The sequence below is a fragment of the Salvelinus alpinus genome, chromosome 9, assembly GCF_045679555.1.
Source record: "Salvelinus alpinus chromosome 9, SLU_Salpinus.1, whole genome shotgun sequence".
Taxonomy (NCBI): domain Eukaryota; kingdom Metazoa; phylum Chordata; class Actinopteri; order Salmoniformes; family Salmonidae; genus Salvelinus; species Salvelinus alpinus.
The window spans coordinates 41,054,497-41,080,063 of NC_092094.1; the positions used below are offsets into that span (position 1 = coordinate 41,054,497).

The window sequence follows — 25,567 nt, forward strand, 5'->3', positions numbered from 1 at the left end:
CATTGCAAATATTTTCCAAATCAAATTTACAGAAGAGCATGACACACACACTGCATGGACTCAAAACAAATTCAGACAGTGTATGCCATTAGACCCATTTGTATTATTTACTGGTAGTACCTTCATCAATCAAGTGCATATAAAGAATGTTGACAGGTATTTTATAGGGATAACATCCATACAGAAAGAGAATGACCGATTGACAGTAAACACATGAAGGAAAATAAAAAAAACTAGGTTGACTACAGTCAGCATATACATTCATCACCTTTTAGGCTCCTACTAGGATTTATCATGAGATGAGGCACTAACATTATACACCTTATCATTCTATAGTCCATTTGAAGTGCTTGGGTACCATCTTGTTGACAGGCCCCTGTTGTGTTATGCACAACACAGCAATAGATTGAGTTAAGGAAAGCAAGAATTTAACTTGTGAAATAGTCAATATTTACCTCGTAGCAGATAGTACTGTACTTGAAATAACTCAACTTGCTATAACTATAACTCAACTTGACTGCTATAACTCAACTTGACTGCAATTCTAGTTGAATCACTAAATTCACAAGTTTCTAGATTAGGTAGGTTGTGTGTCAGGTACAGATTTCTTATTTCCGAGAGACAGATTTCTACACTCGAGGGCATTACAGCAATGCTGTAGTAGTGAAATTATATTGTCCAGTAGCCATGTCTGGCTTTTTTCTGTTTGTCTTATGAAAATTATAATTGCACTAATCATCCGTTTAGTGTTAGGGCTCTTCTGTACTACGTATCAAACCTATTTAATAGTGTTTGTAGATTATATGGATTCATTTAAATCATCTACTTCAAGCTCAGGTAAATAGTATATATATATCATGCAACACAGGACAAGATGGAGCTCTATTTTAAATAGCTATTGAAAGTGACAAATCCAAGGAAAGGCAAAATATCACCATGTCTAAAATAATCTCCCAATGGTAATCATAAGAATTCATAAAGATATGATATAATAGTGTGTTACAGATTGCTGTCCCTCATGTTCCCACAGCTGGCCTGGTTGTTGGGCTGTGCTTTAGCATGGTTCAGGGGGGCAGCGAGTCCAGGTATGCAGGTCCAGGAGAACCTGGTTCAGGTTCTCCATCCAGTCCCCTCGATCCTCCCCAGTATCTGCTGAGAACCAGCACCTGAAGAACAGAGAGAACACATGAGAAATATCACAAGATAAATGAAAATCAACCACTGTCTATCAGATACAGACAGGCTCACTTTAGCAGTGTCAGTCCTCCACAAAACATTAATATTGAAAACATTCATGACCACTTGTTGTCAAGCTAATTTGCTTGTGTCATAACGGAGTAAGAAAATATGTAATATTATTTACTTGGCCAGAGCGCCCTGGTCATCCTGTTGTGCAGTCTGGACGCTGCTGACCAGTTCAAAAGTATAGGGGCGAGCACAGGAGCCTCTCATCACTGGCTTCACACTCTGACTAGAGGAACTAGACAGGGAGATGCTGCCTTCTGCTGCCTGCAAGTACAACAGAGATAAGGGAATGTTTAAATCAAGTTAGTGTGACTTTGTATATTCAGATAAGAGAAAACGTTAATGTCCCCAAGAGGCAATGCATTTTGCAGCAGGAAAGGTACATAGACAACTTAGAAATATTAGAAAAGATATCAAAAATATTATCAAGTGTATTATCATGTATGCAATAAACATAATGGAATTGTTATCATTAGTTTCTTTTTTCAAAATCATTCTGATAACCTGAGAGCTTGGAACCAAGAGCTCCAGTCATCTCTGTCATATCTAAATACCCACCTTGCTGCCTCTGTCATTGGGGTGGTTCCAATAGGACATGTGGTTTCCCTCCAGGACAAAGAAGCGTCGATGCCAAGCTCCAAATCCATTCACCACCTCAAACATCGTCTGGATGGAAGAAGGGAGAACGAAGGGGTGGGTGGAGGATGAATCACAGTAAAGAAAGTATAGAGGACAGGATAATATGCACTTGAGATCGAAGCGAATTGGGTCAACAAACTCACAAGGAAGCCCTGGTGCTGGACATTAGAGTGGCTCTCGCTGTCCAGTTGCAGGTATATGTTTCCCTCTAGTGGAGACAGGAAGGGAACCTGCACAGAGGTGGAATTACATGGATACCAGGGTTAAGCTTCTTGTAGTTCATCTAGCTAGGGAGGTAAACAAAACATGCAATAAAGAAAAATTGAAGTCATATGAACATAGATTAAAATGTGTTTAGAAATCTACCTATGGAGTACTCCATCACTGATATTATAGCCAGTGTAGCAAAGACTAATTATTGATACCAGTTTTGCTGGCCGCATGAAAGGAGTCAAATTGAGACGCAAAGAGAAAAGGGGTAAAAGTGAGTGTGCAACGCGGAAAAGTGAGAGTGAAACCTTTTCCTGAAACTCATCTCCCAGGAGTCTCCTGATTTTGCCTTCAAACTTCATCTGTGCACAAGTGGAGAGAAACAGAACAGGGAGGAATAGAGGTAACATCCCAAGTGACTAGGGCTGGCACAATTATTGTATAATTATGTAACCGATAGTAAGAGAGAATTTTTGGGGGGTCATAAACATCTTAATATAGTCATTTTAGAAGATTGGGGGGGCAATTCAATTTCATATTCAAGTAGATATAGTTTACCCAATAATCGTTTTCATTTTTTATGAAGTGGGTAAAGTTTGAGACAAGGGTGGTACCAAAGCTGTTTCATATATTAGGTGTGTTATAGATAATTCTCAAAGATGCAGTACAAGCTAAAAATATTTGTCAACAAAAAAATTACAATAAATACCAATTTGCATGACAATTAATTGTTACCCCAAATTCCATAATTATCACAGCCCTACAAGTGACCCAGCCCAGACTGGAAAACTTAACACCACGAAGAAAAACAAGTCATGTGAGGAAATGACAACCATCTGATATCGCAACTGAAAATCTAGAAAAACTGAAAATGTAACAGGATATACAGTAGATTCAGCTAAATAGATTAAAAGATAGTGGCACACATCCTCAAGTGACAGTGAGATACAATCTAGCAATCAGGTGGTTCAAAATAAAATAAGAGGCACGGTAAAACCATGGAACGGACTGACAAAACATGCCTCCCTACATCTTCCCATAATGTAGGAGTGCAGGTACACTAAACATATCTCATCCAGGCTGGTGCACTGCAACAGGTGTGAGAGACGGGCAGCCAGGTGAGATGAGCCTACCTTGTCCAGGGGGAACTTGCTCTGGCCCAGGGAGGCCAGGGAGATCTTGTGAGAACCAACCAGAGAGAAGTTGCTGGTGCGCCGGGTGTTCAGGTGCGGCATGGTAGAAGCTGTGGGGTGTTGATTCAATCCAATCAAACTGTCACCACTCAGGACAAATGTCATCTTCAGATCATATGCAACTAGGACAATAATACTTACATGTTACATTTTGGTTGGATCTCTGTTGAAAAGCAACAAGATAACGTTTTCAGATTAGAAACATGTAACAGGAAAGGGGGTATAAATATACACCCCTCACCATTTCAAGTACTACACAGATAAGAAAGCAGATAATTTACCTTGATGGTGCTTAGAAGCTTCCTTGGAGTGACCTAAAAAATAAATATGATCAGAACTGAGCTTTTTACATGTATATCTCTCATTGTCAGCCATAGAACATTGGATAGCATTCGTAAATCAGAAGATGTCGCACTCACCCTTGACTTGGTGGAGCTGCGGAGATCCACATTGCAGGTGTTCCCTGAGGTATGGGACTGAGTAATAGAAGACCGTTTGTAAATGATACATACAACCTGTTAACACACATTCTTATCACGGACCATCTACTATATTTACTAATACACACGTTTTAGGTGAGAAATAAAGTAATATGTTCCATCTCACCAGGCTGTAGACCTCCACATCAATCTCAAAGTTGGAGCGAATGTCCTGCCTGAAGGGACATAATACAGTCAGTCACAGAAAGAGTTGGACAGACTAGGGGTGAGAGCCATTTTAGCAGTAGTACAGCAGATATTACACAAGCATCTCCTTTAAAAGGCAAAGACAGACCAGTAGGATTGCCTGCCGAGAGAACTTAGCGACTCTGAACAGAGTGCTGGCCGTAATTGACAAAACTGATTCAACATGGACCCTACAACACATGCGTCGACAAGTGAACAGCCCCCTACTGTACAGACCGACAATCGGTCTGGCGAGTTCTCCTTTACTCCTCACTTCCTCCATTTGGAACCAGTGGCGGGACTCACAGGGTGATGGAGGTGGGGAAGGAGATGGTGTCTCCATTCTGGGCGTCCACTGCCGTGGCCAATGGGGTCGCAACGATGTTGCAGGGTCCATAACGAATCAGGACAAAGAAATAATGAGTGGGCCGACCTTTAGGGAGGAGAGAAATAGTCAGGAGGGTTGTTCATTCATCACCTGGTATGGTTTCAAATGTGTCTTGAGCTGAAAATGAATTAATTGTACTTTACTACTTGAACATTTAACCCAAATGAGCAGGCAAACAACTCACCTTGGCAGCAAGCAGCAGCAGAGTAAATGGTTCAAAATAAATGGATGCAACGTCATACTACAAAGGTGATAACACGCGTAGCCTAACTGACTGTAGGTACCTGTTCGTGTGCGGGCAGAGCAGACAAACTCCACCTTGAGAGGGAGCTGGACACTGCTGATGCTGACTGTGCCCCTGCAGGGCTGCTGGGACATGCTGGAGTCCCCCTCACCATCACCCCCCTCTAGATCCTCAGAGACTGAGCCCCCCCTCTCCTTCAGCCTGGCCACCTCAGCCAGCAGGGCTGCCCGCTTCTCACCTGACACACAGAAGAGAGAGACAGAGGGGGGACACAGTCAGATGATCAAGCAATGGAACAAATCAAGAGGTCCATCATACCTTCCAGCATAAACGTATACAGGAGAAAAAAAAGCAATAGCAGTGAGAGAGATGAGGTTAACGATTATACACTAATTCAGCAGACAAATTTGGGGAGGGGAGAGAAAACGTCACGGAGCTAGGGGTGGGATAGGAGTGGATAGAGACTCACAGGAGACGAGCAGCAATTTATCAGCCTCTGCCTCCTCCAGGGAGCCCCTGCCGTGGTCCTCGTCAGTGCAGCAGCTCAGGGCCTGCAACGTCTGTTTGATGACCGTCTGCAGCTTGGCAGCATCCTCATTCAGAACCTGACCAATCACAGGAGGATAGGACATTCACTCCAACCAGCCATACTCATTCAAATACTCTTTCTTTACATTGGTCACATTTACATGTGTGTGGTGTACCACAGGGCAGCTCTCTAGGCCCTCTACTCTTGTCTATTTTTACCAATGACCTGCCACTGGCATTAAACAAAGCATGTGTCCATGTATGCTGATGATTCAACCATTACGAGTCAGCAACCACAGCTAATGAAGTCATTGAAACCCTTAAGAGTTGCTGTCTGTTTTGGAATGGGTGGTCAGTAATAAACTGGTCATGAACATCTAAAACTAAGAGCATTGTATTTGTTACAAATCATTCCTTAAGTGCTAGACCTTAGCTGAATCTGGTAATGAATGGTGTGGCCGTTGAACAAGTTGAGACTAAATTACTTGGCGTTACCTTGGATTGTAAACTGTCATGGTCAAAACATCGATTCAATGGTTGCAAATATGGGGAGAGGTCTAGCCGTAATAAAGAGATGCTCTGCTTTGACACCACACTCCAAAAAGGAAGTTCTGCAGGCTTTAGTTTTGTCTAATCTTGATTATTATCCAGTCGTGTGGTTCAGTGCTCCAAGGAAAGACCTAGTTAAGCTGCAGCTGGCCCAGAAAAGAGCAGCACGCTTTGCTCATAATTGTAATCAGAGGGCTAATATTAATACTATGCATGCCAGTCTCTCTTGGCTATGAGTTGAGACTGACAGCATCACTTCTTTTTATAAGAAACATTAAGGTGTTGAAAATCCCAAATTGTTTGCATAGTCAACTTACACACAGCTCTGACACACTTATCCCACCAGACATGCCACAAGGGGTCTTTTCATAGTCCCCAAATCCAGAACAAATTCAAGAAAACGTACCGTATTATATAGAGTTCTTACCGCATGGAACTTCCTTCCATCTCAGTGCTCAAATAAACAGCAAACCTGGTTTCAAAAAACAGAGCAATACCTCACGGCACAACACCTCTCCCCTATTTGACCTAGATAGTTTGCGTTATGCATTGATATGTAGGCTACGTGTGCCTTTAAAAAAAATGTATGTAGTTCTGTCCTTGTCTAATGATGTTCTGTATTATGTTTTGTGTGGACCCCAGGAAGAGTAGCTGCAGCTTTTGCAACAGCTAAATGGGGATCCTAATAAAATAACTAAAATACCAAACCCATGCACACCAATATCCTGTTATTATTATTCGGGACACAAGTATTCGGTTTTTGAGTTCATGCATATAAACATCATATCCAGTTCACAATAACCCGAAAACGCTTGTATCCCAGTTATGAGAAACCCGGATTAGATGCCTGGGACATGCTGATGTAAGACGGGATACTGTGACATGTAAACATCTCATGTCCTTTATTGTTGTTTATTGTGGTCTGTGCAGGCTCAGTTTCACATATCATGGGTGTTGTGTGATGTCATCGGATTGTCAAACAAACCACTTCAAAAAGTAGACTACCTGTGCAGTTCGATCCACCATAATAATGCCGTAATAATTTCGCCTACTATAAATTAAAATTACATTTCGATTTATAATTTCCTATATTTGGCAGGCCATATTATACATTTCCAACATTTGGTTGTCAACTATAGTTTGAAACATGCAGCTTCTCTTCTGTTATAAATTGTTGCCCCAAAAGACTAAATAAAGTAAAGCTCACCAGATTAATGTCATACATCAATAGAATGAATGCATGAGTAATCTACAGTAGTTAACATCTGTAAAGTTGTCAGTTTTACCGTTTCATTTAGGGACTGGGGAGAAAACGGAATAACTCTAAAAGTGAAAAGATCGGTCCTGTGCAAAATGTCATCAGTTTGACCGGTTTTAAGGAAATGAAAACCTGAGAAAATGACAAAATACATTTCTGATAAAACTTCAGTTCATCTTGAGTGCATATCTTGGTTGAAATACTGTCTGTTTGCATAACAGTGTCAAAGATAACACATTACACGTGTACTCGCATTTCCGCAAGAGATGCGATAAGAAATAATTTCTCCAATCCTGTTCCCAAGACAACAAATGTTAATTGTGTCTAATTTCACTGTAAGGAGTTAATATTACGCTACGTGAGCGGTTATAGGCTTACAGTCAGTGTCCATTTTTCAGTTAACACACATGAACTTAAATAAGGAATATTATTTTGTATTCATGGATACAGGGATATTCATGAATGGGATATCAAAAGGTGCATGGAAACAGCTTCTCCTGAAAAAGACCTTAAGCAGGGTATGAGATACTATCCGGAATACTGCGCGTGCATGTAAACGTGGTCAGTGCCAAAGCCAATGTTATCCATGTGGTACATTTGTCAATGCCCACATAAAGGACATGCAAAGTTTGGATGATATGCTACACAGGTAGTCACTCTCCATGACACGGGAGACACAATAGACTCAACCGTTCCAACAGTCCTACTACAGACCATGATCCTTTCCTTGGTGTTGACACAGGGCTGGGGGTGAGACTTCTCAGCGGCATGCCTCTGCACCCTTGGGGTTACACTCTGAATGGCTGGCTTGGTGCTCTGTCTCTGGGTGCGGTAGGCATCGATGCTGTCAATCACAAAACACATTGGAGTTGTCACAGATATAAATAACAAGCCAATCATATATTGTCATAGTCAATGAGTTTCATTTCACTCATGTTAGCTGACCACTGTCAGTTCTGCTTGTCCTGAAGTGTAGAGGACAAGATGACTCACCTGTAGAGAGGGGCACTATCAGCAGGGGGAGTGGTCAGCTCTTCAGGAGTCAGAAGTAGGGATGGAGGGTTGGCTAGCTGATTGGCTGCAAGTCTCTGTGGGGATATCAAACACATGGAGGAACATTTAAGTGTAAAACATTCAAACTTTGAAAGCCAAGAACAACGACATAAAAAAACGATGAAAAAAAACTTGAGTCATTTAAATGAAATGATGGGCAGAAAGATGAATTTAACTCTATCTTTCATCGAATCAGATGGCTTATTCATCACAAAACCATTGATGATGCAGATTATTTTAGTGATTACTTCATTGGCAATGTAGGGAAATTCAGGTGGGAAATGCCAACAATGAACAGTGAGCCATTGTATACATGCATTAAAAAACAAATAATGAAAGAAAAGCATTGTAAGTTTGAATTGTGTAAAATTAGTGTGGGAGAGGTGGAACAATCATTGTTATCGATCAATAATGACAAACCTCCTGGCATTGACAACAGATGGAAAGCTACTGAGGATGGTAGCTGACTGGCCACTCCAGTCTAGAGGAAGGTGTTTATCCTCAGGCCTGGAGGAAAGCCAAAGTCATTCCACAACCCAAGACTGGTAAAGCGGCCTTGACTGGTTCTAACAGCCGCCCTATCAGCTTGCTGCCAGCTCTTAGCAAACTGTTGGGGAAAATTGTGTTTGACCAAATACAATGCTAATTCTCAGTAAACAAATTGACAAGACTTTCATTTTGCTTTTAGGGAAGGGCACTCAACATGTGCTGCAATGACAAATTACTGATGATTGGCTGAAAGAAATTTATAAAATTTGTTTGAGCTGTACTGTTAGATTTCAGTGCAGCCTTTGATATTATTGACCATAACTTATGTTTTATGGATTTCCAACCTCTGCCATATTGTGGATTCAGAGCTACCTAATATAACTCAGAGGGTTTTCTTTAATGGAAGCTTCTCGAATGTCAAACTTGTAAAATGTGGTGTACCGCAGGGCAGCTCTCTAGGCACTTTATTCCTTTCTAAGTTTACCAACGACCTGCCTCTGGCATTAAACAAAGCCTGTGTCCATGTATGCTGATGATTCAACCATATACATGTCGGCAACCACAGCAAATTAAGTCACTGAAACGCTTAAGGAGTTGCAGTCAGTTTTGGAATGGGTGGCTAGTAATAAACTGGTCCTGAGCATCTCTAAAACTAAGAGCATTGTATTTGGTACAAATAATTTCCTAAGCTCTAGACCTCAGCTGAATCTGGTAAATAAAGGTGAAAAAAATAATTAAATTTTTTTTTTTTAAATGACTGGTGCGGCTAATAAATTAGATGGTGTTATCTTGTATGGTAAACCCTCAACTTTAACAACATTTTTTTTTTTTTTTAACAGCCTTATTCTAAAACGGATTTAATAGTATTTTTTCCTTCAATCTACACCATAATGACAAAGCAAAAACAGGCTAAGAAATGTTTTAAAATGTAAGAAATAAAAACGTACCTAAATATTCTGACCCTTTACTCAGTACATTGTTGAAGAACCTTTGGCAGCGATTACAGCCTCAAGTCTTCTTGGGTATGACGCTACAAGCTTGGCACACCTTTATTTGAAGAGTTCTCCTATTCTTCTCTACAGATCATCTCAAGCTCTGTCAGGTTGGATGGGGAGTGCTGCTGCACAGATATTTTCAGGTCTCCTGATCGAAGAGATGTTCGATCAGGTTCAAGCCCTGGCTATGGCTGGGCCACTCAAGGACATTCAAAGACTTGTCCCGAAGCCACTTCTGAATTGTTTTGGCTGTGTGATTAGGGTCATTGTCCTGTTGGAAGGTGAACAGTCTGAGGTCCTGAGCGCTCTGGAGCAGGTTTTCATCAAGGATCTCTGTACTTTGCTCTGTTCATCTTTCTCTCGATCCTTACTGGTCTCCCAGTCCCAACTGCTGAAAAACATCCCCACAGCATGATGCTGCCACCACCATGCTTCCTTCACCGTAGGGATGGTGCCAAGTTTCCCCCAGCCGTGACGCTTGGCATTGAGGCCAGAGTTCAATCTTGGTTTCATCAGACCAGAGAATCTTGTTTCTCATGGACGGAGAGTCCTTTATGTGCCTTTTGGCAAACTCCAAGCAGGCTGTCATGTGCCTTTTACTGAGGAGTGATTTCCATCTGGCCACACTACCATAAAGGCCTGATTGGTGGAGTGCTGCAGAGATTGTTATCCTTCTGGAAGATTCTCCCATCAACAGAGGAACTCTGGAGCTCTGTCAGAGTGACCATCTGGTTCTTGGCCACCTCCCTGACCAAGGCCCTTCTCCCCCGACTGCGCAGTTTGACCAGGGAGGTCGGTTCTAGGAAGAGCCTTGGTGGTTCTAAACTTCTTCCATTTAAGAATGATGGAGGCCACTGTGTTCTTAGTGACCATGAAGGCTGCAGACATTTTTTGGTACCCTCCCCCAGATCTGTACCTCGACACAATCCTGTCTTGGAGCTCCACGGACAATTCCTTTGAAAACTCCAAATTGTTTGCGTAGTCAACTTACACAGCTCTGACACACACAAACACAACCCACCAGACATACAGTGGGGCAAAAAAGTATTTAGTCAGCCACCAATTGTGCAAGTTCTCCCACTTAAAAAGATGAGAGAGGCCTGTAATTTTCATCATAGGTACACTTCAACTATGACAAACAAAATGAGAAAAAAAGAAAAAAAAAATCACATTGTAGGATTTTTAATGAATTTATTTGCAAATTATGGTGGAAAACTTTTGTTATTGACCAAATACTTATTTTTCCACCATAATTTGCAAATAAATTCATAAAAAATCCTACAATGTGATTTTCTGGATTTTTTCTCTCTCATTTTGTCTGTCATAGTTGAAGTGTACCTATGATGAAAATTACAGGCCTCTCTCATCTTTTTAAGTGGGAGAACTTGGACAATTGGTGTCTGACTAAATACTTTTTTGCCCCACTGTACCACCAGGGGTCTTTTCATAGTCCCCAAATCCAGAACAAAGAAAGCGTACAGTATTATTAGAGTACAGGGCCATTATTGCGTCGAACTCCCATCTCATATGGCTCAAATGAAACGCAAACCTGGTTTATAAAAAACTGATAAAGCAACATCTCACGACAACGCCTCTCCCGTATTGACTTAGATATTGTGTGCATGTAATGATATGTAGGCTGTGTGTGCCGTTTGTAAGTATGCAGTGCTGTTCTTGTCTATTAATGTTCTGTATGATGTCATGTTTCATGTGTGGACCCTAGCAAGAGTAGCTGCTGCTGCTGATTTCGCAAGAGCTAATGGGATCCTAATAAAATACCAATCACATTGAACTAGGTGACTATGGCACCACCGTCTGTCTGCAGAGCCTTACCATAGGAGTGACCACAGCTTCCACAGACTTGCTGAGAGGGGAGAGGATAAAGCTGGGTGGGAAGGACAGCAGCTCATCTGCACTGGAGTCCAGTTCCTTGGTTTCTTCCAGGTCTTCACCCTCCTCAGCTTTGTCCTTGTCCAACTCTGTGTCTGTTTTCTCCATTCCGTGCATCGCTGTGGCTATGCCACTGTTGTGATCCTCAGTGTCCTCTTCACCCTCCTCTTCCATCCTTCCCTGGGCAGCAGCCTCCAGCACCTCATCAAACATTAGGTCAATCATCTCAGCGGTGTTGGTTTCATCACGAGAGCTCAGCTCAGCCTCTGTGGATAAATCCCCATATGCAGCAAGTTACATCCAGACATAAAAAAACGTTGCCCTAGTGCGTCTACAACGGGGTTCCCCAATTGACGATGGTTTTATTTGGCCCAAAGTTTTGAGCCCCAAAAACATATAAAATTGTTTAAATTTCATTGTTGGACATAAGACTAAAAATACCAGGAAATCAGCAACAAGTTATTTTCATTTTGGAAATCTGTTCAAGTATTCCCACACACAATAGAGATAATAATGATTGGATTTATATATCACTTTTCTACCAACTGAGGTACTCAAAGCGCTTTACATAGTAGGGGGAAACGCACCTCATCCACCATCAATGTGAAGCACTCACCTCAGTGATGCACGGCGACCATTTTGTGCCAGAACTCTCACCACACATCAACTATCAGTTGGAGAGGTGAGGAATGATATATGCCAATTAGGAATGAGGTGGATGATTAGGTGGCCAGGTTGGGAATTTAGCCATGACACCGGGGTGAACACCCCTACAATAAACGCCACGGGATTGAGACCATAGAGAGTCAGGACACCCGTTTTACTGTCCCAAAGACGGTACACTACGCAGGACAATGTTCACAAATGTAATCAAGGTTTGAAATGATTATGTTTAGTCAAATATTACAGTGCATTCAGAAAGTATTCAGAACCCTTACATTTTCCACATTTTGTTAACGACCATGAGAAACAAGATTCTCTGGTCTGATGAAACCAAGATTGAACTCTGGCCTCAATGCCAAGCGTCACAGCTGTGGGAAACTTGGCACCATCCCAACAGCGAAGTATGGTGGTGGCAGCATCATGCTTTGGGGATGTTTTTCCAGTGGCAGGGACTGAGAAAAAAACAATCAAACCCATTTTAGAATAAGGCTGTAACGTAACAAAATGTGGAATAAGTCAAGGGGTTGGACAAGTTTCTGAAAGCACTGTATATCTGTTTAGGCTTCTTGCGCTCAATTTGAAGTCTACAAATATATTACCTCACATGTACATATTACCTCAATTAGCCCGACTAACCGGTGTCCCCGCACATTGACTCTGTACTGGTACCACCTGTATATAGCCTCGCTACTGTTATTTTCACTGTCATTTTACTGTTTTTATTTCTTTACCTAATACTTATTTTTTACTTAAATTGCACTGTTGGTTAGGGCTTGTCAGTAAGCATTTCCCTGTAAGGTCGACACCCGTTGTATTCGGTGGATGTGACAAATAAACTTTGATTTGTTTTACTATATTCCGGCCCCACGACCAACCACTCAAAAATAAATTGGCCCGCAGCTGAATATAGTTGATGATCCCTGGTCTACAACATGTTATTCAAATATGTAACAAATATTTTAAAATGTCATAATTTAGCTGTTCATAGTGTAGAAAAAAGATTAGGTGCAAAGTGTTGGCAGTGACCCATTGAATCCCTTGTTTAGAATGGTAGTGACAGAAATATTTGACCAGTATCTTTATGACTTTATGCCCAGGTGTGCGGAACTGTGTGTGTAACCCAATGTGGTTGTGTTTCACCTCCTGCCCAACTTGTGCCAACAACCTAGACATGTCTCACCTGACATACTTTCTCTTTTCCAGCCTGATGAAGAGTCCAGCTCAGACAGGGCTGAGTCATTGATCATTTCTGGCTCCAGGATAAATGTGACTTTCTTTAACCCTCTGGCCTCTGACTGTGGTTCATCAGTCTGTTCCTCGTCTGTAAGCAGCTCAGAGTCTCCCTGTTCTCTGTCTGACACAGCTGATGCGTTTGCGGCCTTTCCCTGCTCTGGACCCAACTCCCCCTGGTGTTCACCTAGAACAGACTTCTCACCCTGGATGTCATCTAAAATACTTTCTGCTTTCCCTTGTTCTACAACTCCAGAAGACTCCATCTCCTCACCTAATAGGTCCCCAACCTTCTCTAGTTGGGACTGAACTACCTCCTCTTCCTCACCTACAGCAGACGCCACCTGTTTCTCACCTAAAGAGGAAGCCACATCTTCCTCATCTACAAAGGACCCCACCTCCCGGTTCTCCTCTTTCAGGGACCCCACTTCCTCATCTACAGAAGACCTCATCTCCTTCTCTTGTATGGACACCATCTGCTCCTCAACTAGAGAAGAACCCAACTCCTCACCATCTCCTTTGGACTCCATTGCCACAGGATTAACTAAAAATAAATGGGACTCATCATTAACATAGAACTTCACCCCCCTGTGAACTAAATCCCTTTCCTCCTGCTTGTCATGAGCAGGAGAGACTGCCTTTTGCTGCTCTTTCACTACAGGACCCTCTGCTGTCTCATGATGTTCATCTGGTCGAGAAGTTCCCTGACAAATGTCCATAGTGCACTCTGCCTGCTGCTCAGCCATGTGTCTCCCCTTCACCTCTTTTGGTGGGACATCCATGTGAACTGAGGACTCAGTCACCTCACCTGTTGAATAATCACAATCTGACCTCTACACTGACATTTGCACAAAATTCAGATTCTTAATTTTAGTCCGATTTTTCTCAACATATACCATTAACGTATCTACCTTCAAGCTCTTAAACTGTAATAATGCATTGACTTCTTGCAGTGTCTTACCGGTGTCTTGAATTGGAGGCTCCACTCCATCGACCTTTGTGAAGACAGATGTCTCGGTAAAGCTGCCGTCCTTCACCCCAAAAGGTTCATCACCAGTCACATTGAGGTCTGCCTGCTGGACACTCAGACAAATTAGCCCCCTAAAATACATTGTTCCTCTTATGCACATGTCTATGCATTTACAGCAGAAGGTATTCAACCCCCTTGACTTCCCACTTTTTGTTGTGTTACAGCCTGCATTTAAAATGGATTAAATTGAGATTGTGCCACTAATCTACACACAATATCCCATGTCATAGTGGATATTTATTTTTATTTTTATTTTAAACCTTTTCAAATGAAAATATGAAATGTCTCGAGTCAATAAGTACTCAAACCCATTGATATGCCAAACCTAAATAAGTTCAGGAGTAAAAATGTGCTTAACATGTCACATAAGTTTTAAGGACTCACTGTGTGCAATATTGTTTAACATGATTTTTGAATGACTACCTCAACTCTGCAACCCGCACATACAATATGTAAGGTCCCACAGTCAAGTAGTGAATTTCAAGCACATATTCAAACAAAAGATCAGGGAGATTTTCCAAAATCTCACGAAGGGCACCGATTAGTAGAAATATGAACACTGAATATCCATTTGAGCATGGTGAAGTCATTAATTAAGCTTTGGATGGTGTATCAATACACCTTGCCGGAGAGGAAGGAAACCACTCAGGGATTTCACCATGAGGGCAATAGTCATTTTAAAACTGTTAAGAGTTTATTGGCTGTGATAGGAGAAAACGGAGGCTGGATCAACAACATTATAGTTACTCCACAATACTAACCTAAAGAGTGAAAAGGAGGAAGCATGTGCATAATAAACATTTTTAAAATGTCCAATAACATGCATCCTGTTTGCAACAAAGAAATTAACTTTTGTCTTGAATACAAAACATTATTGTTTGGGGCAAATCCAACACATCACCGAGTACCACTTCATATTTTCAAGCATTGTGGTGGCTGCATCATGTTATGGGTAGTGCATGCTTGTCATCAGCAAAGAACTAGGGAGTTTCCTTAGGATAAAAAACAGAATAGAGCAAAGCACAGGCCAAATCCTAGAGGAAAACCTGGTTCAGTCTGCTTTCCAACAGACACTGGATGAGGAATTCACCTTTCAGCAGGACAATAACCTAAAACACAAGGCCAAATCTACACTGGAATTGCCTACCAAGAAGACATTGAATGTTCCTGAGTGGCCTATTTACAGTTGCCTTAAATTAGCAAAACTGGAAAATGGCTGTCTAGCAATGATCAACAACCAACTTGCCAGAGCTTGAAGAATTTGAAAAAGAATGTGCAAATATTGAACAATCTAGGTGTGCAAAGCTCTTAAGAACTTACCCAGAAACACGCACAGCTGTGATTGCTGCTATTGGTGTTTCTAACATGTATTGAATACTTATCTAATCAAAATCTATTAGTGTTTTATTTTTCATTAAATTTTCATAAATGCTAGAATTTTTCTTCCACAATTAAATCATACTTTAACGCAACAAAATATGGAAAAAGTCAAGGCGGTTGAATACTTTCCGAAGGCACTATACATTAAAGATTATGTACCACTATATGAAGGACCAAGTGAACCCTATACCCGATTACCAGTCAAGTGACTTGGAGGATGAAAATGACACCTCATCAGCGACACCTGTGACATTTCAAGACACCCTGTTCTCCTCAGAACCAGTTACACTAAGTCCATATAAGTAAACTCACATTCCATGGTTGGAACGGTGGCCACTGCAGTCTCCTGCTACGTCTAAACATCATCCAAGGGGAGAATGAGGAGACGGGTGGGGTCGCCCTCTAATGATATCACAACAAATATCATTGTTCTATCAGGAAACAAGTACTTGAGCTCAACATTTTAGTAATTTAGCAGATGGTCTTATCCAGAGCGATTAACCCTTTACACACATGGGAATTTGCTACAGTATATTGAAATGTTTCTTAAGAAATATGAAAATGCATAACCACGGTAGTAATTGAAAGGGAACAGTTTGGAGATAATGGGAAAATTATTAGACCAAATGGTGAGTACACAACATTTCACCTGACAGGACTGAATCCAAACATTACACAAAATAACAGATTTTATGTGCATTTTACATTTACTGTACTTTGTCGCATTTGTTTACAACAAAATCTGAAAATACTCTGGATACATTTAGTAACATAAGCCTATTCCTGGAAAATGTGGGGTATCTGCAAAATAAAACTTAAATAAGGGTTTGAGTGAGAGGACTAACTGGTGTCTGTCTCCAAGTGGCCACACACACACCTTTCCAACGTGTGCACAGTTCCTAAGCAATTTTATGTCAAAGAGCTCAACTATAAAAAGGTAATTTTTTTGAGTTCTCCTAGCTGTGCTGTTGAGGAACTAGAGCAAGTATACTTGTAGTCATTTAATTTGAAACACAGCCCTGCATAACCGCCATCACACAATTACTGTTCTTTACGCAATTCAAAAAGGATCCATTATAAATCGTAATATGGGTCAGGCGGGCATGACTTGAAAGCTTGTTCCATTGCCAACAAGTTATAAAATATGATTTTAGAGTTTTAGACAATTAAGAGAAACAGATCATAATTTGTGCACATAATTTAAGATACTGTTTGAAGAGGTAGAGTTACAGGCATTTTCGAAAGACGGGCAGGGACTCTGCTGTCCTAGTGTCAGCGGGAAGCTCATTCCGCCATTGAGGTGCCAAGACAGAGAAGAGCTTTGACTGGGCTGAGCGGAAGCCACAAACATAACCCTTAACAACAATATTCTGTGACCAGACACAAGAGGGAGGGTAACAACTTACCTCAGTCAGTGAGGAATCAGAGAAGCTTCGCTTTAGGAAGACATTCTCTGTGATTGGCTGGGCCCTTACGAGACGCAGCTCCTCCTCCCTCTCCTGATTGGTCAGACAAATAGAAGCCGTTAGAAACTTCACAGGAATTTTAAGAATTGTGCAACAGCAACATTTCAGAATGCATTGCATACCTCAAGACTCCTGGTACATTTCACATATACATTTAAGTCATTTAGCGGACGCTCTTATCCAGAGCACCTTACAGGAGCAATTAGGGTTAAGTGCCTTGCTCAAGGGCACAGACAGATTTTTCACCTGTGTGTGGCACAGACCTGGCGTATGCGGGAGGCTTGTTTGGAGCTGGGCGTGTCACTGGCCTCGAGTTTCAGTTGTAAGTTGGTAACGGCGTTGGAGAGGGTACGGGGCCACCGGTTGGCTGGCAGGGGGCTGGCCTGAGGAGTGGTGGGGGATCTAAACCGCTCCACCCGCGAGCTGAATTCTGCCTCACCTGAAAAACAGACCAGATGCTCCTATCATTTAACCACTTTAGTGCAGATGTGTTATCACTTGTATTCAATGAATGTAAAGAAGCTGGAAGGTAAATGTATAAGAATCCTCACCAATAAGATGGTGCTCTTTGAATCCATCCTGGAATTTAATGGATGGTACCCCAGACCCTGGATCAGAGAGGCATCTCTGAGCCAGCACATGCCCTCCTGTAAACAAAACATCCCCAGTTGGAGTCACTGTTTCTCAATGACTACAGATCTGAGTGTTGCACGGATACTGCCATATTCAAGTTCTATCGATACTGTATACAGGCTGCGAGTTGGTAATTTTAGGAGGGGGCGTTATCCTTTTACCCTCACGTCTCTGGGTTAGTTGCTGTACTCTGGAGCGGACAGAGCAGAGAGCAGGGGTGTCAGGCTTCACCAGCTCTGCACAGCGGAGGCGGTCTCTAGTTGAAGACTTCTTTGTAGGGCTGACGTTCTTCTCGCCCAACACCTCCAGGCGACGCCTTTTCTGAACATCATTGACATCTGTAAGACAGGAAAGGGAAGCTCACAATAATAATGGGTATGCCCCAACACTGCACTGATGATGGATGACATGAGTTTACTAATTAATACTTGTTCAAGCCTTTAATAAGAGTCTAAGACCTGTCTAAGCCAGGGAAGTGGGGGGGGGGGGGGGGGGGGGGTCTGCTTAACTACATGGAATTGTTTTAAGGTCATATCAAAGATCATTTTGACATTTGATTTTGAATTAATTTATTAATTAGATTTTCGCGGGGCGTGGACGTCTACCTTAGGGGGTTTAACAAGCACTCATGCGCACGCAGTGATGTTGACACACTCACCAGACGAGTGGACATTGTCTTCTGTGTCAGACAAAGGATCTCTATGTCTCTTCAAAGCTGTCGCCAACCCACTTCGAAATTCCCCATCCATGATCTTCCTGTGAAATAAACACCAAATTAAGTGCCTAGTTATCGTTTATGCAACTTAGCTAACGTTAGCTAATTGATTTATTCGGCAGGTTGGTTACAATAACTCAGCTGGCTAGCTACAAGCTAACTGGACTCTGGAGAATGCATAGATAGCTGAATGTTACTGCTGCTAGCTGGCTGAACATACTTTCAGCTATTTACCTATAATGTGTCAGATATAACATCCCCTTACCTCAACAGAAGTGTCCGTGTAGGTCAAGCAAACAAGTCACGGCTGAGCATAAACTGCGGAAAGATTCGAACGGCTGTTCATTTGACGCCTTTTCAAATACACTTTGAATTTCAGCGGGTTTTTGGAAGTGCGTCAGTGGTGGGTGAATAAATTACCATAACGACAAGACCGAGCGCGCAAGATTTTGTTCTTGTGTTTACGGTAGATTAAGTTTCAAGTTTTAATGTCACGTGCAAAGGTACAGTGAAATGTCTTTCTTGCAAGCGCCAAACCCCGAAATGCAGTAATAAATATCAATGTAGCACTAAAAATAACGCAAGGCAGAGAAAAAACACAAGAAATAAAAATAAGAAGATGAGAAAGTAAGAAGCTATATACAGAGTCAGTTCCAATACCATATTTAAAATGTGCAGGGATACTGGAATGATAGAGGTAGATATGTATAGCGGTAAGGTTATCAGGATATATGATGAACAGAGTTGCAGCAGAATAAATTATTATTGTATGTGAATGTGTGTGCGTGTATGTGTGTAGAGTCAGTATAAATGTGTATTCATGTTATGTGTGTGTTGGAGTGTCAGTGTCCGTATGTATGTAGAGTCCTGTGATTGTACATAGAGCCAGTGCAAAAATCAAATACAAGGGTCAACTCAAATAGTCTGTGTAGACATTATGTTAGCTATTTAGCAGTCTTATAGCTTGGGAATAGAAGCTGTTCTGGAGCCTGTTTGTGTCAGACTTGATGCACCGGTACCACTTGCTGTGTGGAAGCAGAGAGAACAGTCTATGGCTTGGGTGGCTGGAGTCTTTAATGATTTTCCTAGGCCTTCCTTTCACACCGCCTGATATAGAGGTCCTGGATGGCGAGGAGCTCAGCCCCAGAGATGTTCTGGGCTGTCCGCACCACCCTCTCTAACATCATGCGAACAAGGGCGGTGCTGTCAAGATGCTCTCAATGGTACAGTTGTATAACTTTTTGAGGATTTGAGGGCCCATGCCAAACCTTTTCATCTTCCAGAGGGGGTAAAGGCACTGTCGCGCCTTCATCCTGACAGTGTGCATGTGAGTGGACCATTTTAAATCCTTAGTGATTTGGACACCGAGGAACTTGAAGCTCTCAACCCACTCCACTGCTGCCCAGTCAATGTGGATGGGGGCGTGCTCGCCCCCACATTTCCTGTATCCCAAACTTGATGATGGTGTTGGAGTCGTGTGTGGCCACAGAGTTGTGGGTGAACAGTGAGTACAGGACGGGACTAAACACACACCTCTGTGAGGCCCCCGTGTTGAGTGTCAGCGTGGCGGAGGTGATGTTGCCTACCCTACCACCTGGGGTCGGCCCGTCAGGAAGTCCAGGATTCAGTTGCAGTGGAAGGTGTTCAGTCCTAGGGTGCTAAGCTTGGTGACGAGCTTGGAGGGAACAATGGTGTTGAACGCTGAGCTGTAGTCAATGAACAGCATTCTCACATAGGTATTCCTCTTATCTAGGTGGGTGAGGGCAGTGTGGAGTGCAATTGAGATTCCATTGTCTATGGATTTGTTGGGGCAATATGCAATATATATATATTTTTTTTTTTCACCTTTATTTAACCAGGTAGGCAAATTGAGAACATGTTCTCATTTACAATTGCGACCTGGCCAAGATAAAGCAAAGCAGTTCGACACATACAACAACACATAGTTACACATGGAGTAAAACAAACATACAGTCAATAATACAGTGAAAAATAAGTCTATATACAATATGAGCAAGTGAGGTGAGATAAGGGAGGTGAAGGCAAACAAAATATATATATAAATAAATAAAAATATAAAAAGGCCATGGTGGCGAAGTAAATACAATATAGCAAGTTAAAAAAAAGTAGAGTAGAGATAGTAGAGATAGAACAAGTAGAGATAGAAATAATGGGGTGCAAAGGAGCAAAATAAATAAATAAATACAGTAGGTAAAGAGGTAGTTGTTTGGGCTAAATTATAGATGGGCTATGTACAGGTGCAGTAATCTATGAGCTGCTCTGACAGCTGGTGCTTAAGGCTAGTGAGGGAGATAAGTGTTTCCAGATTCAGAGATTTTTGTAGTTCGTTCCAGTCATTGGCAGCAGAGAACTGGAAGGAGAGGCGGCCAAAGGAAGAATTGGTTTTGGGGGTGACCAGAGAGATATACCTGCTGGAGCGCGTGCTACAGGTAGGTGCTGCTATGGTGACCAGCGAGCTGAGATAAGGGGGGACTTTACCTAGCAGGGTCTTGTAGATGACCTGGAGCCAGTGGGTTTGGCGACGAGTATGAAGCGAGGGCCAGCCAACGAGAGTGTACAGGTCGCAGTGGTGGGTAGTATATGGGGCTTTGGTGACAAAACAGATGGCACTGTGATAGACTGCATCCAATTTATTGAGTAGGGTTTTGGAGGCTATTTTGTAAATGACATCACCGAAGTCGAGGATTGGTAGGATGGTCAGTTTTACAAGGGTATGTTTGGCAGCATGAGTGAAGGATGCTTTGTTGCGGAATAGGAAGCCAATTCTAGATTTAACTTTGGATTGGAGATGTTTGATGTGAGTCTGGAAGGAGAGTTTACAGTCTAACCAGACACCTAGGTATTTGTAGTTGTCCACATATTCTAAGTCAGAGCCGTCCAGAGTAGTGATGTTGGACAGGCGGGCAGGTGCAGGCAGCGATCGGTTGAAGAGCATGCATTTAGTTTTACTTTTATTTAAGAGCAAATGGAGGCCACGGAAGGAGAGTTGTATGGCATTGAAGCTCGCCTGGAGGGTTGTTAACACAGTGTCAAAAGAAGGGCCAGAAGTATACAGAATAGTGTCGTCTGCGTAGAGATGGATCAGAGAATCACCAGCAGCAAGAGCGACATCATTGATGTATACAGAGAAGAGAGTCGGTCCAAGAATTGAACCCTGTGGCACCCCCATAGAGACTGCCAGAGGCCCGGACAACAGACCCTCCGATTTGACACACTGAACTCGATCAGAGAAGTAGTTGGTGAACCAGGCGAGGCAATCATTAGAGAAACCAAGGCTGTCGAGTCTGCCGATGAGGATGTGGTGATTGACAGAGTCAAAAGCTTTGGCCAGGTCAATGAATACGGCTGCACAGTATTGTTTCCTATCGATGGCGGTTAAGATATCGTTTATGACCTTGAGCGTGGCTGAGGTGCACCCATGACCAGCTCTGAAACCAGATTGCATAGCGGAAAAGATATGGTGGGATTCGAAATGGTCGGTAATCTGTTTGTTGACTTGGCTTTCGAAGACCTTAGAAAGGCAGGGTAGGATAGATATAGGTCTGTAGCTGTTAGGGTCAAGAGTGTCCCCCCCTTTGAAGAGGGGGATAACCGCAGCTGCTTTCCAATATTTGGGAATCTCAGACGACACGAAAGAGAGGTTGAAAAGGCTAGTAATAGGGGTGGCAACAATTTCAGCAGATAGTTTTAGAAAGAAAGGGTCCAGATTATCTAGCCCGGCTGATTTGTAAGGGTCCAGATTTTGCAGCTCTTTCAGAACATCAGCTGACTGTATTTGGGAGAAAGAGAAATGGGGAAGGCTTGGGCGAGTAGCAGAATTGGAGTGGGTCTGGGGGTGAATGGGGTGATGGAGTTGATGTGTGCCATAACCAGCCTTTCAAATTACTTTATAATTACAGATGTGAGTGCTACAGAGTGGTAGCCATTGTGGTATGAAGCCGTAGAGTTATTGTGAACTAGAATGATTGAAGTCTTCAGGGGATTACAGACTAGGACATTGAGAGGTGGAAAATTACTGTGAGTATCTTAGATGATGAACCCCCATAAAGGGTGACGCAAGGAACTTCATAAATTCATATCTAATCTATCTAACTAACTTAATTAGTTGATAACCTGAGTCAGTGTCATCAACGTTTTGCAGTCTACACTGGGTTGTAAAATTTGTCTAATTGCAATTTACAACCAAAACCTAATAGTCCAAAACAAAACACATTCTCTACATTCATTTAACATTTATTGAACATACATGTGAGGTCTAGAATGATCTCATTTGCGTTATTGCAGAATATCAATGATGAATTGTCTGTGGAAATTGGTGAGGGTTGAAAATGTGTGTGATTGTGTGAGTCAGCCTGATAAGAACTTTCTAAAAATTCTTACTGTATGCATGTGAAAATATCTGATAACATCTGCTGTCTGTAGCATCTCCACTTGACACAGATAGCTCCACACCACAGATTTCTGCAAAAGAGGAAAACAGCACCCTACGCTTTTCACACAAACAAAAAAAGAAGAACATATGATAGAGAAAATGCTTGGGGGTTTCCTAAAATAATTGTCATACAGTAGACCTAGTGTGACTATGCAAAGACGGTGCCTTCAGAAAGTATTCATACCCCTTCACTTATTCCACGCTTTGTTGTGTTACAGCTAGAATTCAAAAATGTTAACATTTTTGTAAATTTATTGAAAATGAAATGCAGAAATATCTAATTGATATACACTACCGTTCAAACGTTTGGGGTCACTTAGAAATGTCCTTGTTTTTGAAAGAAAAGCTATTTTTTTGTCCATTAAAATAACATCAAATTGATCAGAAATACAGTGTAGACATTGTTAATGTTGTAAATTACTATTGTAGCTGGAAACGGCAGATTTTTTATGGAATATCTACATAGGCATACAGAGGCCCATTATCAGCAACCATCACTCCTGTGTTCCAATGGCACGTTGCATTAGCTAATCCAAGTTTGTCATTTTAAAAGGCTAACTGATCATTAGAAAACCCTTTTGCAATTATGTTAGCACAGCTGAAAACTGTTGTTGTGATTAAAGAAGCAATAAAACTGGCCTTCTTTAGACTAATTGAGTATCTGGAGCGTCAGCATTCGTGGGTTCGATTACAGGCTCAAAATAGCCAGAAACAAATAACTTTCTTTTCAACATCGTCAGTCTATTCTTGTTCTGAGAAATGAAGGCTATTCCATGCGAGAAATTGCCACGAAACTGAAAATATCGTACAACGCTGTGTACTACTCCCTTCACAGAACAGCGCAAACTGGCTCTAACCAGAATAGAAAGACGAGTGGGAGGCCCACAACTGAGCAAGAGGACAAATACATTAGAGTGTCTGGTTTGAGGAATAGATGCCTCACAAGTCCTCAACTGGCAGCTTCATTAAATAGTACCCGCAAAACACCAGTCTCAACGTCAACAGTGAAGAGGCGACTCCGGGATGCTGGCCTTCTAGGCGGAGTTGCAAAGAAAAAGCCATATCTCAGACTGGCCAATAAAAAGAAAAGATTAAGATGGGCAAAGGAACACAGACACTGGACAGAGGAACTCTGCCTAGAAGGCCAGCATCCCGGAGTCACCTCTTCACTGTTGATGTTGAGATCTTCAGTTTCTTGGCAATTTCTTGCATGGAATAGCCATCATTTCTCAGAACAAGAATAGACTGAAGAGTTTCAGAAGAAAGTTCTTTGTGAAAAGACCCATTGTGAAAAGTGATAACCTTCTATTTGCAATAATAATAATAATTTGATGAGTTGGACTATTAGGGGTAGGCAACAGATGAGTGCTATTTTAAAAGATTGGAGTACCCGCCAGGATCACTCAATGATGTTAAATAAGTTGCATTGTGTAACTTACACTACACCAGTGGCATGTATCCATGGATGCCAAGGGAAGTCATTAATATACTGTTGAAGTCGGAAGTTTACATACACCTTAGCCAAATACATTTCAACTCAGTTTTTCACAATTCCTGACATTTAATCCTAGTAGAAATTCCCTGTTTTAGGTCAGTTAGGATCACCACTTTATTTTAAGAATGTGAAATGTCAGAATAATAGTAGAGAGAGTGATTTATTTCAGCTTTTATTTCTTTCATCACATTCCCAGTGGGTCAGAAGTTTACATACACTCAATTAGTATTTGGTAGCATTGCCTTTAAATTGTTTAACTTGGGTCAAACGTTTCAGGTAGCCTTCCACAAGCTTCCCACAATAAGTTTGAGTGAATTTTGGCCCATTCCCCCTGACAGAGCTGGTATAACTGAGTTAGGTTTGTAGGCCTCCTTGCTCGCACACACTTTTTTAGTTCTGCCCACAAATTTTCTATAGGATTGAGGTCAGGGCTTTGTAATGGCCACTCCAATACATTGACTTTATTGCCCTTAAGCCATTTTGCCACAACTTTGGAAGTATGCTTGGGGTCATTGTCCATTTGGAAGACCCATTTGCAACCAAGCTTTAACTTCCTGACTGATGTCTTGAGATGTTGCTTCCATATATCCACATAATATTCATTCCTCATGATGCCATCTATTTTGTGAAGTGCACCATTCCCTCCTGCAGCAAAGCACCCCCACAACATGATGCTGCCACCCCCGTGCTTCACGGTTGGGGTGGTGTTCTTCGGCTTGCAAGCATCCCCCTTTTTCCTCCAAACATAACGATGGTCATTATGGCCAAACAGTTCTATTTTTGTTTCATCAGACAAGAGGACATTTCTCCAAGAAGTACAATCTTTGCTTCCCTTGACAAAAAAAAGTATTAAAAAAAATGCCAATCAGCGTTGAGCTAAACTGAGCGAGTTCAACTGTGAATGGTCCTGAAAGTGTAAAGGGAAGCCAGCTTGGATTTGGCATCACTCCTATCAAATCCCATTGAGAGCATACGCCATTGACAGAATTGTTGCATCTTGTTGTCGTCCTCCGGTAGCTAGCTAGCCAGCTAGCTAAAATGGTCCCTTTCCTAAATTAGCCATGGATGGAGATAGGGATTTGGACTTGTGGTTTTACTTAATTATCCATACTGGCCAGTGATTATAACGGTGATTCTGATCCAACCAATAATTTAA

General features: G+C 41.9%; 1 protein-coding gene across 9 annotated transcripts; it reads right to left on the reverse strand.

Moving 5' to 3' along the window:
- Positions 1–83: 83 nt before the first annotated feature.
- On the reverse strand, positions 84–18,860 carry anln2 (anillin, actin binding protein 2). Of its 9 annotated transcripts, none has more exons than XM_071326179.1 (25): positions 18,729–18,860; positions 18,407–18,504; positions 17,916–18,086; positions 17,667–17,762; positions 17,379–17,554; positions 17,056–17,148; positions 15,962–16,051; positions 14,201–14,315; positions 13,190–14,047; positions 11,290–11,612; positions 7,913–8,007; positions 7,634–7,763; positions 5,054–5,189; positions 4,625–4,822; positions 4,259–4,385; positions 3,894–3,942; positions 3,707–3,763; positions 3,569–3,601; positions 3,429–3,450; positions 3,228–3,337; positions 2,403–2,456; positions 2,028–2,114; positions 1,804–1,911; positions 1,364–1,509; positions 84–1,166 (listed from the first exon to the last, which is right to left on the reverse strand). In XM_071326179.1, exons 2-25 carry the CDS (start codon positions 18,495–18,497, stop codon positions 1,055–1,057), a joined length of 3,477 nt encoding a protein of 1,158 aa, XP_071182280.1. In that variant the 5' UTR covers positions 18,498–18,504; positions 18,729–18,860; the 3' UTR covers positions 84–1,054. The 9 variants fall into 9 exon arrangements, with proteins under 9 accessions (XP_071182280.1, XP_071182279.1, XP_071182278.1 ...); XM_071326178.1 differs by having other exon boundaries at positions 14,201–14,312; positions 17,910–18,086; XM_071326177.1 differs by having other exon boundaries at positions 17,910–18,086.
- Between the last annotated feature and the right edge of the window lie 6,707 nt (positions 18,861–25,567).

Excerpts from the sequence above, each read along its gene's own strand:
- anln2 (XM_071326177.1), bottom strand. The coding sequence starts at position 18,497 with ATGGATGGGGAATTTCGAAGTGGGTTGGCGACAGCTTTGAAGAGACAT. Across the intron at positions 7,764-7,912 it reads GATAGTGCCCCTCTCTACAG|CATCGATGCCTACCGCACCC; the intron begins GTGAGTCATCTT and ends TGTGATTGACAG. Across the intron at positions 3,943-4,258 it reads TTCCCCACCTCCATCACCCT|GCAGGACATTCGCTCCAACT; the intron begins GTGAGTCCCGCC and ends ATGTCCCTTCAG.